This window comes from Medicago sativa, chromosome 5, assembly GCF_051527215.1.
Source record: "Medicago sativa cultivar Bolivia chromosome 5, Bolivia_mono, whole genome shotgun sequence".
Classification (NCBI taxonomy): Eukaryota; Viridiplantae; Streptophyta; class Magnoliopsida; order Fabales; family Fabaceae; genus Medicago; species Medicago sativa.
The window spans coordinates 17,352,678-17,372,290 of record NC_140753.1 but is presented as its reverse complement, the minus strand read 5'-3'; the positions used below and the strand labels follow the sequence as shown (position 1 = coordinate 17,372,290).

Below are 19,613 nucleotides of genomic sequence, written 5' to 3'. Positions count from 1 at the left end.
AAGTAGTATATAACATTTCTAATTTCTAACTTTTTTATAAATGTCATTATTTTAACGCTTATGCATTCATATTTTTTTATAAGTATTTACAATATTTGATCTTGACCCCACTCATTGAAATTTCTGGATCCATCCCTGGTTAGATTTGTTGATTGTAAGTACTTAGCTTTCTCTAACACTTTTTAATTTTTTTGTTATTTCCTCTATAATAATTATTAGTTGCTCCCTTTGTAATCATTTGCACAAACCAAACTTAGCACTCTATACACACTCGAATATTCATCCATAAATTTTCTAGTAGATCAAAATTACGAGTCCACCAATTGAAAGGGACTACAATATATTAACTTGTTGCTATACTTGTGTCTTTCATTTGATCATCCAGAATCAGAAAAAATGGCAAGCATTGCAGCAAGTGGAATAGTTCTTGAACCACTGACAAAAGACAACTACGATAACTGGAGCTGTTTGGTGAGAAACTATCTTGCGGGGCATGATGTGTGGGGAGTTGTGGCTTCTGTTTCTACAATAGGTGTGGGATCTAAAGAAGAAGTTAAAGCATGGAACAGGGATAATGCTAAGGCTTTGCATATTATTCAACTAGCATGTGGATCAGAGAATCTTGCACATATTAGAGATTTTCATACTGCTAAAGATGCTTGGAATTATTTTAGTGCATCATACGGCTCAGAATTGAAAGCCGACTCCGACATTGAACAAGGTACATGAAAATCCGTCAATTTAATCTCCAAAATATGTCAATAGTATGTACTTACTTTTAAATTTAAATTTTTATAGACTTTAGAAACTATTTTTTCATATTCATATAATTCAGGTATTAATTTGCAGAGAGGTTGGTAATTTATAAAAAGGTCATGCTAACTAATGTTTTTGGGTACTAATGTATAGAAATAAAAAAAAAACAATTTTTGGATTTTGATGAACATTTTCACACTTTATTGCTATATTTGTTTCTTTAACTAGTATCTAGGATACTAGTTAACATTATCCATTTATAAATTCAATTGATGCTTGGTTAATTCTTTAATTCATGACGATATAATTTTTATATAATAAACAAATTTGTTTTAAAATAGATAAATGAACAATTATGCTATTTACATAATGAGCATTGTTATTTATCTAAAGAGTTTTTATCAAGAATTTATCAAGAAAAGGTGTCAACCAATTAAATTTGTTATTTGACAGAAATCAAGGGAGGTAATGGTGTGTAATTAAGGAAATGTGTTACCAAATACACTGTCTTGAAATTTTTTTGATAAATTTTGTCACTGTATCTATCATTTCCCTTACATAATATCATCATAGAGATAAAAGGTTGTTCGGTGGCCGAAATGAGAGAGCTAAAGAGTGAAGTCATAAAAGTGATATTAAATTGTTTTTCTTCTCTTTAATACAAACAAATCAACAATTAACATATTAGCATTTGATTTCCAAAATATTGTATTGCATCATGTTTGTACATACAATTTTATTATGATATCAAATTTCGATCTTTGCCAACATACTATAATTATGGTTTTTGAATATGTTATTAACTCTTTCTAATGTTTATGACACATTTCCATTTTTCTATCAATAGTTTGGTTGTTATAACTCATACATTTTAAATGTGAAGAAATCGGGTGTCCGGAATTCGAACACCGACCCCTGCATATAATATGTAATATTCTAACACATTTCCATTTTAAACACACTTTATTTTTTATTTTTTTATATTTTAAACTTAAAGTTGATTAGTAATAGTGTGAAAACGAAGACAAAAATTAGAGATCATACAGAAGACCAAAAACAAAGTAATATTGTGAAAACACCATGTATATGAAAAATTCTTTAATATAAAAATTCTTTAATATAAACCAGCCATAAATGAGGCTACGATTTAAAAAATTATTAAAATTTCTCTTTCATCCGTAAATGATGATACGATTTAAAAAATTAAAATTTCTCTTTCATATCATAAAATAATTCAAGGTTGACCTTGAATTTTAAATTAACATTTACCAAAAACAAAATAATTAATTTAGAAAATTTTTTGGGATCAGGCATTATGCTTCAAAAAAGGAAATATATATATATATATATATATATATATATATATATATATATATATATATATATATATACTAGACTCTTGACCCGTGCTACCGCACGGGTCATACCACGTAGAAGTTAATCGAATCAATCGCAATAATGTAAACATATATAGTTGATAGAAGTTTTATATCAGTTTTAAAAATATGTTCACTTTTAAGACAACAATAGCAACAAAATGAAATGGTAGCATACATAACAAAAATGTTTGAACATTAACAACATTTGAGGCCGTATTAGTGCTCTCTCCATCTCCATCAACACGTCCTGATCGATTAATCACATTAATCCCAAACTGTCCAGCACCGGTAAACACCATCACAATAGTTCCGCCCAAACGGACATCATAAAAGTCGTGTATGGCATTGAACCCAGTAGTTAAAAACATGCTATCAAGTATCCTTTCAACCATAACCTCAAATTGGTTGTTATTAGAGTCGATAAAAGTTGCGTAATCACCTAGAGATACACCAAAATCAGAGACAAATGTTTTTGGCAACATAAGTGCACCCTGGAAAACATATACATCCTAAATTTGTAAGCGACAAAAATGATCAAATGAACTTTTAATTTGAATTGTTTACATTTATAAAAACACAGTATTAGTAGTCTTGCACTCACATCTGTTACATGGAACTCAAGTCGAAGAGTTCTATATTGAACTCGCAATCTGTTAACAAACTTTTCCAAATCTGTTATAGGATTTGGATCTAATGGAGCTGAAAAAGATCAAAGATTCAAAAAAATTAGCGCAAGCTGAAAAATATAAACGAAACAACACATAAGAGATCAAAGAAGATGAAACATTGTACCCTTCAAGCAGTGCAATGCTAAGAGAGTTAGTGCATCACTTTCCATTGTTAAGTCTAAACTGTTTTGATGTAAAAATGATGGTAGGAGAGGATAATTGGTATGCAATCGTTAATATTGAAAGTTTCTCAAGTTAACATGAGGAGAGGATATGATTTAAAAGTTTGTAGGGGGTTGTTAATCAAATTGGCATTAACTACGTTTTCAATTGCCATTAAAAGCGTGTTATTCGTTTTCAATTGCATTAAAAGTGTGTTATTCGTTTTCAATTAGCATTAACTAAGTTATATGAGAGAAATTGAGGAGTTTGAGAATAGAGATCGAATCAACGGGTGAGATTAGATTAGTGGCATTAACTATCTTTTCAATTGTCATTAAAAGTGTGTTATTCGTTTTCAATTGCATTAAAAGTGTGTTATTCGTTTTTAATTAGCATTAACTAAGTTATATGAGAGAAAATGAGGAGTTTGAGAATAGAGATCGAATCAACGGGTGAGATTAGATTAGCGGCATTAACTACGTTTTCAATTGCCATTAAAAGTGTGTTATTCGTTTTCAATTGCATTAAAAGTGTGTTATTCGTTTTCAATTAGCATTAACTAAGTTATATGAGAGAAAATGAGGAGTTTGAGAATAGAGATCGAATCAACGGGTGATATTAGATTAGCATGTTTAGGAGGGAAAAATGCTAGGGATTAGGGCAAATTAGGGCAACATGTTTGCTAACCAAGTCTAGCTTTTATAATAAAGGATATATATATATATATTACATTCACTCCACATCTTTGCTAGTTGTTTTTGTTTCCAATCTTTGGTAGTTTTTTTTTTTTTTTAAGGAATCTTTGGTAGTATTATTATCCTACTTTTGGGATAAAAACAACGGCTGTTTTAAAAATCTACTGTGGAATTGATTTTGTTTTTCGATATACCCTTAAAGTATTTATGCTATTTGCCGTAAAAAAATTAAAATAAGATATATAAAAAATTATTTATAAAGTAAAAAATATTTTGATATTATTATATACCAATTAAATGGTTTTTTAAATAATAAAGATATCAAAGATGTGGAAGAAAAGGAGTGCGAAATGAACATACCAAGACTAAGTTTAGTAAAATAAGTGTTTTGACTCTCTAGAAACTTGAAAATAATGTTGTAAAAAAAAAAAAAAAAAAACTCGGAAGCTCTAACTGTGCATAATTTAAAACATGAATTTCTATTTTTTTTTTCTATTAAAAGTATTAAGTTGGCTTTTGGAGCTCATCACTTTGACAACTAAACTTATCATAAATGTCTTTTTCAGTCATATTTTTGCTCACTTGTTTAAGATTCGACAACATCTCAACAAACAACCCTACACCATATCCATATTCTAGGAAGAGTTGCAGGGTGCACCACTATCACGTCATGGGCGGACCTGAACACTAGGGGTGTGCCCCAGATCACGTGCTAGAAATCCCATACACATTAGAATCGAAATCCCATACACATTAGAATCGAGGTGATAACCCTAGAATCGAAACTCAAAACACACTATTGTAGCACATTCTCTTAAAAAAGGTTGACTTAACACATATTTGACATCAAATTTTGACAACAATTTTTATTTTTATTTTGGGATATTTCGACAACAAATTTTAATTTTTTTTGGGAAATTTCGACAATAATTTAGATAGATAGTTAACACAATCGGCTAAAAAAAATAGCTAACACAATTTAAATATATAATCAAGAGTTCACTCATATAGTTAATTAATATAATAAAATGTCACATTAATTAACTATATGAGACATTTTATTATATTAATTAATATAATAAAATGTCACATGTAACCAAAAAAAAATGTCACAATTAATTTGCACTTCAAAAATTTTGTGCTATATTATATTGAAGAAACAATTTATTAGTGGTTTAATGAATATCAAAGTGTTCTTGCTGATAAGTTATATTGGCTTTGCCAGCATAGTCATTATTTTTGAACAAGTAATTTCAATTTCTTCTGTATAATTCCTTTCTATAATGGATTGATACGTAGTTGACTCTAAAATAAACTTAGAGTGTGTTTGGATGAAAAAATGTTTTAAGGTAATGTAATGTTTTGATGGAATTGAAATACTTTGAGGTGAATTTCAACATAGCTGCTGCCTCCAAGTGAATCGGTTGCCACGTCCTTAAGCCAAAGAAAAGTTTGGCGATATATATGCATGATCGAAGTAGAAGAAGCTCATTCTGTGGATCTCGTAGCTGTGGAAGAAGATGCAATAACTGAGCAGCTCTAAAATCTCTCTTCATGCCGAACTCCTCAATAAAACCGTTATCTCGGCTAACAACCCCTCCGAGCAATTTCACCCCAACGTCGACCTCCCAATATCCACAGAAAACAACCCCCATGATGCTTAATTATTACCATCACATGAAGACCAAAAGATCTCAGTCTTACGAATATTTAATTCTAGGCCCAATTCTGGCAAAAAACCCTGAATGATGTCCAGAGCTTTAGTCACCTCCTCTGAATCCCCTACAAGAGTCTCGTCATCAAGATACCAAGCATGAAAAAGAAGCTTGCAACTATCTCTGATATGATGAATAAGAGGGTGTAATACATGAGCAAAAAGGAGCGGCCTTAATAGGTCGCCTTTTTGCACTCCAGTAGCAGACATAATATGTCCATCACCAGGGTATAACTCTGTGCTTGTCCATAAAGAAACTCAACCCATAAATAAATAGATGGGCATCTCAATCTCACCTCACGTAGCAATGTCGACCTATCTATTGTAAGCATAGTCAAGGAACTATCTCCATGTCGCAAGTTCATTACCAATGGTGTCAAGGGTGCAGAAGCTACAAACTCCGCCAAACTCAATAAACTTCTTTCTCCTAACCATAGGTTAACCACTAAAGTGATAGCACAAAAATGATCTCTAGCCACAACTGAACCTTCTTCTTACAATGCATCTAATAGGTGTTGGGATCACAAACCATCTCTACCACAAGATATCCATTTAGGGAACAATTTAAGAAGAAAAAAAATTCTTCTGACCCCATGGACAAAAAAATTGATATGTCTGCCCCTAGTTCAAAATTATTGATACAATTACCCTTGTTCTTCATTTTATTTGGCGAACATAGACTTTTTTTCAACTTTTTATGCAACTTCTGATTGCTCCCCAAATGAAATGGCGAACATGGTTGGTAATTTTTTTATTTATTTAATTTTTAGATGTATGCCATTCAAAATGGCGAGCATGCTCAACAACTCGTTGTTGGGAACTTTCACTCCTCTATATTCGAAATATGCCTTTCTAGGAGCATTACGATATGCAGCTCAAATGGTCTCTTATGAAGTCTCTATTGATCTTATTCTTTATTAAACACTATGGGTGTTCGCTCCTTCCAGATTTGATGATTATTTTGTAAAGTTTTTTTTTAAGAAAGATTATTTTGTAAAGTTAAACACATGAAGGTACAATTTCTCAAACTAAAAGAGAACAAACAATACCGTAACCTCAAATTGACAAGGCTATTAGTAACCCAAAAAAAAAAAAAAAATTGACAAGGCTATTAATATAAAATTGATTGCAGATCGATGTGTTCACCTTAAAAACCAGAGAAAGCAAACGAGTGTTCAGCTTATAATCTTTGCTTCTGATCATCTTAGGCACCATTGGTTATGTTTTTGTCATGCATCATTCCTTTTGAGCATGCTCACCATTTTGAATGGCATACATCTAAAAATTAAATGAAAAAAATTACCAACCATGTTCGCCATTTTATTTGGGGAGCAGTCAGAAGTTGCAGAAAAAGTTGAAAAAAAAGGTGTATGTTCGCCAAATGAAATGAAGAACAAGGACAATTGTATCAATAATTTTGAACTAGGGGCAGACATATCAATTTTTTTGTCATAGGGTCAGAAGAAAAAAAAATTCACAATTTAATGCACTAAGAACGGTGTCAACTAAAGAAAAATGTGTATTATTTCGCAATACACATGTCTCCGGACATTCAATACTACACCCTCCGTTTCACAACACTTGTCCCTTTAATCCGTAGAATAATTTTGTTTCACTTTACTTGTCACTTTCAAGTTTCAATGCAACATTAATTATTGGTTTATCAATAATATCCTTACCTATTTATTGTAGAGAGAGAAATAATAGAATGAGATAATAAATTTTTAAGGATATTATAGAAAAAATACAAAATTTCATCAAAAATAACCAAATTTATTTGATTTCTTGGTATGTGTAATTTCTTCAAAAGCGATAGTATTGTGAAAAGGATGGAGCATTAAGTTTCATTAGTGCATATAAATTGTGGGTGGCACTTAATGGATAAACTTCGGTACGATATTAAAATTTTGGAAATAACAAGTGCCTTGAGAACATGTTTGTCTACTAAAGATAGAAATTTGATATAGAAAATTGTGCATTCTATTTCTCCAAAAGGTAAATATTTATACTTTCAAGTCATAATTTATTTTTGTAGATTTTTTAACACCCTTAGAGCACAAGTTTATATTACCTTTAGAATTTTATATTTGGAGTTTTGGACTAACTTATCAATCCTCCAAAACCAACTTTTAGATGATGAATGTCACTTTTTGTAAACTATTTTGAGAACACAATTAAATTCAAATTTGAACTTCATTAACCACTAATTTAAGTTGTCCATGTGTGTGTCCGATAACCAACCAAATTGTGCTTAAATATACTTAGTTTCCAGGTAATCAATACACATATTCTTTAACCATAATTTGAGTTCAAATATGCACTTAAAAAATCGAGGTTAATAGCATTCAAAGTTGTGGTTATTTATGTTGATTGTTTGATTAATGAGTTTGGACACGTGTTATATTCAACAACCATCCAATAACCATTACTAACAACATACTTAATCTCCTTTAATCATCTATGTAATTGTTGAATTCATTAGTTTATGTGTCAAAACATTTTTTTCATTTAATTATGAGTATCTTATACAAATGTTTGTAGCTTAAAACATATGTTAATTTGCAGGTGTGGTAGACGATAGTCTCCTTCACTATAGATCGCTCCATAGATTTATTGAGAGTGGTAATTGGAATGATGCAAAAGCATTCATGAATAGCGATGAAAAATCTATGTTTTCCACGTCTTCTTCAGGAAGGACTGTTCTTCATGTCGCAGTGATTGCTGGCCACGAAAAAATTGTAAAGAATTTGGTGAAGGAAGGTAAAGACAAGTTATTGAAAATGAAAGACAAACGTGGTTATACAGCCCTAACTCTTGTTGCTGAGTTGACTGGAAATACCAATATAGCAAAGTGTTTGGTAGAGAAGAAGGGAGGGCAAGTCATCCGAAAAGACTTGTTATTTATGAAGACTAATGATGGTGAAATTCCTGTTCTTCTTGCGGCCGCTAAGGGACACAAAGATATGACTAGTTATCTTTTCGCTAAAACTTATAAGTCGGAAGACATGGAAGATCAAAATTTCCACAACCGTGTTTTGCTTCTAACACGGTGCATCAATGCAGAAATATTTGGTATGTCGTGATATGCCTCTGATTAAATTAAAGTTTAATTCATTTTAATTGGTTTTTTTTTTTTTTTTTATGAAATGCTAATATGTTATCAAATAGATGTGGCTTTGCGTTTACTCCAACTATTCCCGCAATTGCCACTTGCCCACAAATCCGAATCTGAAACTGAACCAGATGGTGTGCAACCGTTATACGCTTTGGCCCGTATGCCTCATGTATTCCCAAGTGGCAGCAGATATGGATTCATACGGCGATTCATTTACAAAAGTAAGTCTATATTCTTTGAGTACTGCTATTTTTCGACAAGTATAGCATCACGAAGCTATCACAAACTGTGCCTGTCCTTAGATTTTCATTTGGTGCAGTAAACAGATGGTGGGATAGAAAATAGTGATTTGCTACAGTGTCTATATATATATATATATGGGGCTGTTAACTTGCACCCACCTAAAAACACTAAGGTGCAAGTTAACAAGCTGCACCTACTTGTACTTTACTAAAACACCATTTTGTCTCTATTAAACTTTATTTTAATTAAAAGGACATTTTTGTAAATAGCATAAATAATATTTGTTTATAATAGAAAAACATGGGTGTTTTGGTAAATAACTAGTAGGTGCAGCTTGTTAACTTGCACCTTAGTGTTTTTAGGTGGGTGCAAGTTAACAGCCCCCTATATATATATATATATATATATATATATATATATATATATATATATATATATATATATATATATATTAACTGTTCGTGATGAGTTCGCTAGAAAAACTTTCGCTATAAGAAGCACGTCTCTCCATATTCGTTTTGGGTATGATATCGAAACATTTTAACCCGAGAGCTTCCTGAACTGTTATCCACCGTCAGATCTTCCATTTACATGAAGTGAATGTTCTGGAAAAAAATGGAAAAGAGGCGATGGTCATGTTCAGTGGCGGATCTTGAGTAAATTTGTAGGGGGTACCAAAATTGTATGTAATATAAATTAAATAGTTTCATGAAGAAACAGTGAGTAACCAACAGGCCAGTGGTTGTTCAATTTTGATTATGGTCTGAGGGAGCTGGTTCGATTCCCACGGGAATGCTTTTTTTGAATAAAAACATAAAAAATTACAGTAGAAATATTAAAAAACGACAGAGGCAGGACTCGAACCAGTGCAATTTCGCTGAAAGTATGGCACCCCCACCACTGCAACCAAGGGAAATTTGTGTTATAACTATCCCTAATATCATATATATAGCAATCTTGGGGGGTGCCATGGCACCTGGGGGTCTCCAAAGAGATCCGCCCCTGGTCATGTTGCATCATATGCTCGTGAATTTGTCGGGATAAAAAGTGTCGGGATATATAGCATTATTCATTTGTTTTATCTGTGTATTGATTATTACCATAAATACAAAATGAAAACTGTTGACAGCTAAACCATTTGTTTGCTCCATCAAAAAAAAAAAAAAACATTTGTTGATTTTCAGTGTTACCTTTTATGCCCTTAGTGTTACGAGTGATCTAAAGTTTTATCTCTTTTGTATACTTTGACTATTAGTACATAAATTTATGTATGGAAATATTTATTTTGTATTTAATGTTAATGGAGAGCCAAGACTAATCTATTTTTGTTTCCAGTTTTGAGATTACCAGACAGAAAGATTGCAACAAACGTTGTTCCACATGAAAAACAGCTCAAAACCAAAACATCTTTCACAGGTATTGATTGAATGACTTATCTTTTTTTTTTTTTTTTTTTTTTTTTTTTTTTTTTTTGAACAGCCAAAGATATATATAAAGCCAACACAGCCCTCACAAGGAGCGAAGGACCGGGCACAAAAAAATAGCCAGCACAGACAGGCCCTGTAACCGGAACACAGCAGGGAAAACAACAAAAAAACCACCACAAACAAACAGCACAGCCGCTGCCAAAACAGAAGGCGCAAACTGCAAACAGAAAAAACCTAACAGACTGCACAGGTGCTGTACACAGATAGCAGCCTACTGCCCATCCGCAAACACCCAAAACAACCTACTACACCTAGCCACCCGGATCAGCCACAAGGCAATGCCGAGGGTTCCAGCACCATTCATAAAACAAACATGTCGCAATTTCCAAACGCTTCAAACTCCATTGCCACGACATAGCTTTGATTTGATCCACCGTCTCTTCTACCCCGATAATCTTGTTATTAAAAATCTGGTTATTTCTCGTCTTCCAAACCACTGTATGCCAAATCAACCACGCACCTCTTCTAAGCTTCTTGGTTCTCACCTCTCTTGACCAACAAAGAGCATGAATGAACAAGTTTGGGGGAGTGATAAAATTAAAATCCAACCACCTCATAACCTCCCTCCAAACTTTATTAATCAATCCACAATGGAGGAATAGGTGAAGCGCCGATTCATCTACATTATCACAGAAAACACAACACTTAGACTCATCCGCCCCCATAAGCCTTCGCTTAGCAAGATTGTTTTTCGTCGGAATCCTACCAAGAACCAACGTCCATGAGAAAGCCAACACATTCGCCGGCGTGTCCTCCAAAGTTCCCGGAAAATCACCTCCTCCTCTTGGGACAAAACTCATTCCACATCGCTTAGCCTTTGAAGTAACAAATAGCAAGACTTTACCCAAAAAATCCCATCCTTATCCGGTTTGCACACCCAAAAATCAACACCTTCGCCCAACGCCACCCCCTCCAACCGTGCCAAGAGCGTATTAAGGAGCTCCTTTTCCCACTCAAAACCGTGCCAAGACTTTTGTTCAATTGTTGATAATGTACTATTCCCACAAAATTGAGATATAGTACAAGTGATACTACCCCCACTTTAAAAAGATCAATGAAATGTTTGTTCGTTTAATTTGATATTATTATGTAATTTGAGCAAATTAAGCAATTTTTGTTATCTCATTTTCTTTACATGAATGAAATATTCTAAATCTTAACTCTCATTCTTCTTTAGGAAGGATCTTTAGATGGATGTTCAATATTTTGAAAATTTCGAAAGTACATCTCTTTGGTAAGTATTTTTCAATTCTCATGGATGAACCAGTACCACATCCACAGATATATGAGGGTGAATACATATTGGGTTGATCTTGGTTCATTCACTTTTTGCCATCATGTTTTTTCATGTCATATGTTTTAATCTATTCTCTCTGGTGACTTTCTTTTTCAGGTCAGATACTTATACATATTCACATGTCATTTCAGGATTTAGTAATATTAAAGTTGTCTGGTAAGTCGATCAAAATTTAAAACTTTTTGTCTTCATTTTTTTTCCCTATTTATTAGTAGGTAGGAAGTTATTCATATAGAAAAATCAGTTAAGTAGTTATAACTCATTACTCCATCTATCCTCAAATAAGTGAGTCATTTGTTCATTTCACACATATTAAGAAAAAATTATAAGTGAAAGAGAGAGAAAAAATGGTTTTAAGTGTCCATGCAAAGTATTAATGGTGCATTCCTTTTAATCATAAATGGAAAATGGAATATATTGAAATGAAAGTGATGAAATTAGTAATAATTATAGTGTATAATTGGAAAATGTAATTAATATTACATTGAAAAGTGAAATGAGTCAATTGTTTTAAGACCATTTTTTTTACAAATAGGTCACGTATTATGGGACGGAGGGAGTATAAGAATAGTAGAGTACGTGTTTTCATAATGATGGCTACAATGCATTACAAATCATACCGCGCACGGTGTGTGTCTTTACTAAACTTGTTATGCACATTGTGGAATATGAGTGCATCTTGTGCCGCCAATGTGTTTGTTGGGGTGTGGTTGTCAAGACCCGGATTTGTTGCGGTTATCAAATCTCTACGGTCACATGTTAGTGGTTGTCTGATCATGATTGGACGATCCAAATTTAAGTTTGGTATTTTTAAAATTATAGACTAAAGATTAAATATGTTTTTTCAAGTGTATAATCACGATCATATGGTTACCTTTGTCAGTCCGAGTCATTGCCGAAAAAATTTGACTTCAGCAAATCGTGATCAAAGAAATTAATTAAGTGCTACTACCATCTAATAAGTTGTAGAGTAGTAGGGATTCTAGGTTTAAATCTTCCCCCCATATCAAGTATTTTACGGTCTTTTATCATCTAAGTTGCACTACCTGGAATAAAGTTGTAGTATATATTTACAATGTTGTTGTATCAATTAACATATATTGACTTGAGCACTAATTAATTCCCTCTCTTCAATTCTATGATCACCAGTAATAAAAGAAATATACGATCAGAAAATGACCCACAGTCTAGTGCTTGAAATATTAGATTGCTTGTACAAAAAAATTCAAGAATTTAAGGAATCTGAACTGAGAGAGGCTTCAGCATACGATGCAATGTTGAAAGCAGCTAAGCATGGAAATATTGAGTTCATAGATGCAATGAGGAAGGCAAACCCTGACCTCTTATGGGCTATTGATAAAAATAAAAGAGGCATATTTTCACATGCAATTTTGAACCGTAGAAAAGAAGTCTTCCAACTCATACATGACTTAAGTGTAAATGGACGAAAGGAAATTCTAAGATGTCGTGTAGATGCATTTGATAATACCCTCTTACATCTTGCTGGAAAATTAGGGCCTTCCTTTGATCTTCACCGTAGATCTGGTCCTGCTCTCCAAATGCAAAGAGAGATTTTATGGTTTAAGGTTAGTAAATCATGTCACATAGTATATATTTTCTCACTCTACACATGCGAAATAGGTGATATATAAGATCTTTTGAGTTCTAGGGGTTCAAACTTTTGAGTTCTTGAACTTCCTGCCTATAGTGCTGCAAAAATATTCATAGGGTTCAAAATGCAAAATAAATAAAAATATTTTTTTTTTTAAGTTCACGGGGTAAATTGAACCCACTCAAATGGACTAAATCTACCCTTGGTTTCTTAGAGTATACGTAGTGATACCCATATATTTACTTATTCGAATTTATCTGTTGATATAATTCTTTGTGAGATGGTTTAAGAGAGCTTGTAGAAACGGTTAATGACATTTTTTTTTTCAACTGTGTTCGTGACATGTGTCTAAATAGTTTTCACCTTATTTCATGATAGTGTATGGCTTATAAAAAAGTTTATTGTTTATTTGAAATCAATTTGACTTTATTTTATCTCGTATTATAGAAATATGATATGTTTAGATTGACTTATTTGAACGTATTCATCAATATAAACATTTGTAAGACTATTTGAGAAAATTAATGGAAACAATTGATGACATATCCTAAGTTATTTTCACCGTATCTCCATAAAGTCTCTAGGATAACCTATGAAAATAATTTATAACTTAAACGAAATCAATTTAACTTTATTTTTTTATCTTTTTTTATAAATATAGTTTACACAAGTGCTTATCTAATGTGTTTATGTTATAAGTTTCAAAATAAGTTATTTATACAAACAAGATCATAGTTTATACACAAGCACATATATGATAAACACTTATGTTAAAGCACTTAATTAAGCTATTTATCCAAACATGTACTTTATTATAGCAAAATGCATTTCAGTAGCTGGCTGCATAATAAAACTAACTACATAGGATTTAATTTCCTTCATTTTATGAAATGGATGATTGCAGGAGGTTGAGAAAATTGTGCACCCCAAGTGTAAGGAAGCCAAAAATATAGAAGATAAGAAGCCTCGTGAGATATTTACAGAAAGCCACAAGGAGCTAGTGAAAGCAGGAGAAAAATGGGCAAAAGATACAGCAGGTTCATTTACACTTGTTGCCACTCTCATCACAACCATCATGTTTGCTGCAGCCTTCACTGTCCCTGGTGGAAACAATCAAGACAGTGGAATTCCCCTATTCTTACATGACTACACATTTAATGTGTTCATCATAGCAGATGCAATATCTCTTTTCACTTCTTCAACTTCTGTCCTTCTCTTCATTGGAATTCTCACGGCGCGTTATGCAGAAAAGGATTTCTTAAAGTCGTTGCCACTTAAGTTACTCTTCGGCCTCGTTATGCTTTTTTTCTCGGTTGTGTCGATGATGGTTGCTTTTTGTGCTTCTCTTGCTATGCTCTTGAAGGAACATCAAGGAGTCATAATAACAGCCATATCATTTGCAAGTATTCCGGTTATTGTTCTTGTGCCTTCACAGTTGCGACTCTTTATTGAGATTTTCAAGTCTACAGTTTTATTCAAATGAAACTACTTGCTAATTAATTAAGATCATTCATCAAGTCATCATATATGTATATGATAGTAAGTTCACACGTATCAACTAGTTGTATGCATGAAATACTTTTGGACAAGTGATCAGTAATGTGGCAGGAGAATCACTACAAGAAAAAACTAGATTTGCTATGGAAACTTGCTATGAAATGTATTGGTAGTTAATATTAAATCAATTGGCTACCATTTGGATACGCGGCCTCTTACTATTTTATTTTTTATTTATTTTTATTTATTTTTGATAAATCATATTGAAAATTTACTATTTTCTTATTTTTACTTAAAAAAAAAAACGCTGAAACACTATCTTTCTCTCTCTCCGATGCAAACCCTTCTCTAACCTCTTTTTCTTCTGCGATTCTCCGCCACCGTCACGTCCACTCCGGCCACCAATCCTTTTGATCTGAAACTCCCCGTCACCACCACAACCTTCACTCTCCACCACCGTGACCTCACTCATCATTCTCCCTTCACTCTCATCTGCACCAAATGCTCGAATGGAATCTTCCTTCACACTGAAATCGATTGATTTTTTTCAAAATCGATTGTGGTTCCAAAATCGATTCTGAATCATTTGCATATCCAAATCAATCGTCCATTCTGAAGTCAATTTTTCTTGATCTCACAAATCTGCGGTATGTAGTTACTCTGTATATATTTTTCTTAATTTGAAGTCAATTTTTCTGGTTTTGAACACATATTAGGGTTTTGATTTTTTGATTTGTTATTGTGCTTGATTAGATTAAATTTGATATTTCTGATCTAATTACAATTTGATTTTTAACTTTGCTCACTGATTCTGAACTTTGATATTTCGAGCATGTATTGTATTCACGGATCACGCATGTACTGGACTGGTTGAGCATGATTAGACTTCAAATGGATAATCTAGGTTATTTGATTTCAGTTTATTATATTGTTTGATAGTGATATATTAATGTGTATGTTTATTGAATTGTTGATTTCATAGAATTTTCTGTTATAATTTTCAGGACCGTGTTGATTCTTCTTGCTGTAAAATTTTAGGGGAAGAGAGTAGAGTATCTCAAGCAGCTTGCTTCTTTCTGTAAGATTTTAGAGAAGATAGTGTTGATTTCATTTTTTTATGTACCTTTTTCTATTGATTTTGGTGCTACATACTTCATTGTGAATATTGATTATGGTTTTACCATTTCAGGAGCTAGTGAAGTCCATTTGGATAAATGATGTACAGGTCAGAAAACAATTTAGTAAAGGAGAATGTGTTTTTTTTTTCGAAATAAAGTAAAGGAGAATTTGTTGTCGGTGCATAACTTTAATATAGGATTAATTAATTATAAATGATGTTCTATATATGTGGCAGCGTACACATTACCTTTTAGACGATCATGTTTTTCTGTCTACTGTGGCACACACAAGCTTGAGTTTTGGTATAGTATGATCCAATTATGTTTTGGTCTACGTGAATAAATTTCGTCTCCATTTGTATATTATAACATAATTATGTTTCTTGATTGTTCTATAATATATCAATGCTTATCAAAACTTAGTCCATTATAGACTATAACTCATTTGGGCCATGTCATAGTCACCCATTTTTCTATGGTCATTCTCTTTAGGAAAAAGATAGGCATACATGAAAGTATCATATCTTTGACTGGTGCATTCTATGTTATTTTCAGTGACTATTTGTTGACTGGAGATTCTGGTGTGGGCAAGTCTTGTCTCCTCCTCAGGTTTGTTGTAAGTGTTTCGAGCCTTTATCTTTTCTCCCTTCTTTAGGCAACCTCTGCTTTATGGTCACCTATTTTCCAGTTAATAAAAGATAAAGTTAAATATTCCAACTATTCATTTGCGTATAAAGTTTAATATTCAGAACTTCGGATGATTTTTTAGTCATTGAAAGTGTGTGTGTGCGCGTGTGTGGTGTCACACTCAGATTGTGAGTAGGATATATGCACACGAAAGAAACCCACACACAGTTAGATTGTGAGTAGGATATATGTGCATGAGAGAAATCTTGGCCATTAACCATATACAGTCAAGATTAAATGGTTTTATTAGTTACACATCTTTATTCATATTAATTCATGGTTAGATTCAACAACAAGATTTACTCGTCCTTCTTATATAAAAATTAATCTCACATGACGGTGAAGGATGCAATGTCAAACAAAAGCTTTCGCTTTGAATGATATTTTATGAAGTGGAAGTTACAATTAAAAACACGATTAATTGACTTCAATTGCAGGTGGTCAAGTTGTTGTCAGTTCCGAAGCCACCACTTGAGCAATGAAACGAGCTTCTGAAGGAAATTTCTGACAAGTTCGAGTTGTACTGGATCCAGTTTCTGTTTACAGACACTACGTCTTCTGCCTCTGAAGACTCAATGTCAAGTGTAAGTATCAATAATTTAAATGTTGGAGTGCCTTTGCAAATGTCTTTATAATAATCTTTAATCATAACCCTATGTTAGTTTTTAAAATTTAGATTCTTGCTAAACAATCCTTACAATTTACTCCATTAAATAATTTCATTTTTTATGACATTTTTTGGTCAACTATATTTCTATGTGCATGTATCTCTGGTTTATATCTTTCACTGCTCTTGGTTTGTATGGTTATGCCCTTCCTCTTTTACACTGCATTAAATAAGGACGTTTTTAAGGCGTTGATGAGCTTCATAGATCAGTTTTTCTTCAGGATAATATATAGTTGTTCTTTAGCAATGTTTTTAAATCCTGTCATTACCGTTCCTTTGACATGATCATTTCCTATGATGTAGAGGCTTTTTACCCACACGATGTTGAGGCTTTTTAACAAGATCCCCTGTTCTAACAACAAGCAATTGAAGTCCACATGTCGTTTAAAAAATGACTAGTTTATTGGTTTGTTATTTGGATACTTAGCATGCCTTTATATTATACTCAATATGAGCTTTTATCATGCAGCAATAAGTGAACTCTTGTTTTCTTTTTTTGTGGGTGAATTGTTCAATTAATGACACATGAATTACATTTCTTTCATGTATGTACAGTTGAATTTGTTGCATCACATCTACATATCTGAATTCTGATATGGTTGATTGGTGCTCATAAGCGAATTAATGAGTTTAATCATACAAGAAAAAATAATAGTTTGGAGTTGATTGAAACTCTGCATATTAATTTCTTGTTTCATTTTTCTGCTTTCCAAACGCTTTGATAACATGTTAATTGACATTTAAGGCTCAAGTAGAAGCTTTGATAACATGTTCGTTGGCATTTAAGGCTCAAGTAGAAGCTTTGATCTTGAACTGAAATTAACTTATATCCGCCATGTTAGCAATGGAAGAGATACTATGTGAATTTTTATTGAAATTATTTACAACAACAATTTCTGGTATTTGACATAAATTTCTGGTATTTGAAATAAATGAATCTGAATAAATGTTATTTGCTGATTTTTGAATTTTATTGAATGCATTGCGAAGACAACAGTTTTGATGCTTAATTTATTTATTTGCTCTGTTTGATGATACTACTACTTGTTTTGGAGATTTGACTAAGAGCTATCTGAACTTTAGTTTGGTAGGTCTTTGGGAGTGTTATGTGAAGCTCAATATTTACAAAATGTCATGGGTGTTCCAATTTTCTTCCTTGTAGGTGGCTGCAGTATTTCGCAAGTTTCTAACGCTTACTCATGAAGCGCGAAAAACAATTTGCATTTGGAAAAATAACCAACTTGATGGCTATCGACGCTGAGTCACTTCAAGTATGATTCTGATTTTGCTAGCTGGTTGTGAACCTTTGGGGAGCTGTCTTGTTGCATAGTTTTTAAAGCAATTTGGGACTGATTTTGGGTTGTATTAGGAAAGCATTGAAATTAAGTTCAAATTTAGAATCATTGAATTGGCCTTTATTTGAATAGTCAACTTAATCTGCAGCTTATAAAATAAGTGTGTATCATGATATAGTAATGCAAATTTCTATAAGCAGGTACTTCCTCTGTTAACCTCAAGGTCACACCAGCCCCAAACCATTTGTCATTTGGTGACATTTATTTTTGTTTAACCATTTGATTTGTTAGATTTCTTGCTGCATGTACAACTGAGTTGTAGATGGCTGCTTATCCTGCATTAGATGAACTTACCTCCAAGGTACACATATAATTGAATCCTTTATCTTGTTTCAGTTTCGTATAAGCCGCCCTCTTCTGATATATAATAAGCTAACAAATATGAAGCTTCGTTAAAAGTGGTTGAGAAGATTTTTCTTTCTTTCAGTTCAGATATCTTATGCTTTTAATTTCTTGTACTTATCATCATTGGGGACAAAGCTGGTAACATAATGTTGATCTCTTCTTTCTAGCTTCTTGCTGAGTGTATATCTTCATATGGTACCAAGGATAGTAGTTTGAATGAGCCAAATTCATCTACAGCATGCCAAGAAGCTTTGATAAACAATACTTTTTTCATGTATAAGCTTAATTTTTGTTATAATAGGTAGAATCTCATGTATAAGCTCCACTCTTGAATGAGCCAATTCATTAAATAATACTATGTGCTCAACTCACATGTATAAGCTCAATCCATTAATTGATTGGTAGTGATTTAAATGTTTTTTTTAAAAGGTTAAAAGGTCCTAATTGCTAGGATCCATTAAAAAAAATTGTTAAATTTCTGCTGTAGATTTGCTATGGAATTGCTGCGCCAAGTCTTAGTTATGTTACTGTAGATTTGTTGCCAAATTGCTATGATAAGTCATGGTTATTTTGCTGCGGAAAATTGATTTTGAATGCTTTTCTGCTGCGGATTAACTAAATATTTGCTATGATTTATGTTTTACTAGCTACGGATTTACTAAGAAATAATTCCCTAGCAAATTTGTCTCTCAATCCATGCTACGGCCGAATCAATAGGTATTCCCTAGCATATCTCTAGCTAAACTCGTTTGCTAGGAATTAGCTGCGTATTAGCTCCAGAAACGGGCGTAGCAAATCACATATTTTCTTGTAGTG

At 32.6% G+C, this 19,613-nt stretch overlaps 1 protein-coding gene across 13 annotated transcripts; it reads left to right on the top strand.

The window, feature by feature from the left end:
• The first annotated feature begins 236 nt into the window (after window positions 1-236).
• LOC146920634 (uncharacterized) lies at window positions 237-19,233 on the top strand. Of its 13 annotated transcripts, none has more exons than XM_085714023.1 (15): window positions 237-721; window positions 7,940-8,446; window positions 8,543-8,710; window positions 10,068-10,148; window positions 11,397-11,453; window positions 11,613-11,672; window positions 12,666-13,102; window positions 14,033-15,272; window positions 15,630-15,703; window positions 15,815-15,850; window positions 16,299-16,359; window positions 16,868-17,014; window positions 18,260-18,368; window positions 18,684-18,753; window positions 18,965-19,233. In XM_085714023.1, the coding sequence occupies exons 1-8, from the start codon at window positions 397-399 to the stop codon at window positions 14,609-14,611; spliced, it is 2,214 nt and encodes a 737-aa protein (XP_085570149.1). In that variant the 5' UTR covers window positions 237-396; the 3' UTR covers window positions 14,612-15,272; window positions 15,630-15,703; window positions 15,815-15,850; window positions 16,299-16,359; window positions 16,868-17,014; window positions 18,260-18,368; window positions 18,684-18,753; window positions 18,965-19,233. The 13 variants fall into 13 exon arrangements, with proteins under 13 accessions (XP_085570149.1, XP_085570148.1, XP_085570147.1 ...); XM_085714022.1 differs by having other exon boundaries at window positions 18,880-19,233; XM_085714021.1 differs by having other exon boundaries at window positions 18,684-19,233.
• Window positions 19,234-19,613: the final 380 nt, after the last annotated feature.

Excerpts from the sequence above, each read along its gene's own strand:
- LOC146920634 (XM_085714029.1), top strand. The coding sequence starts at position 397 with ATGGCAAGCATTGCAGCAAGTGGAATAGTTCTTGAACCACTGACAAAA. Across the intron at positions 10,149-11,396 it reads AACCAAAACATCTTTCACAG|GAAGGATCTTTAGATGGATG; the intron begins GTATTGATTGAA and ends ATTCTTCTTTAG. Across the intron at positions 11,454-11,612 it reads TTCGAAAGTACATCTCTTTG|GTCAGATACTTATACATATT; the intron begins GTAAGTATTTTT and ends TTTCTTTTTCAG.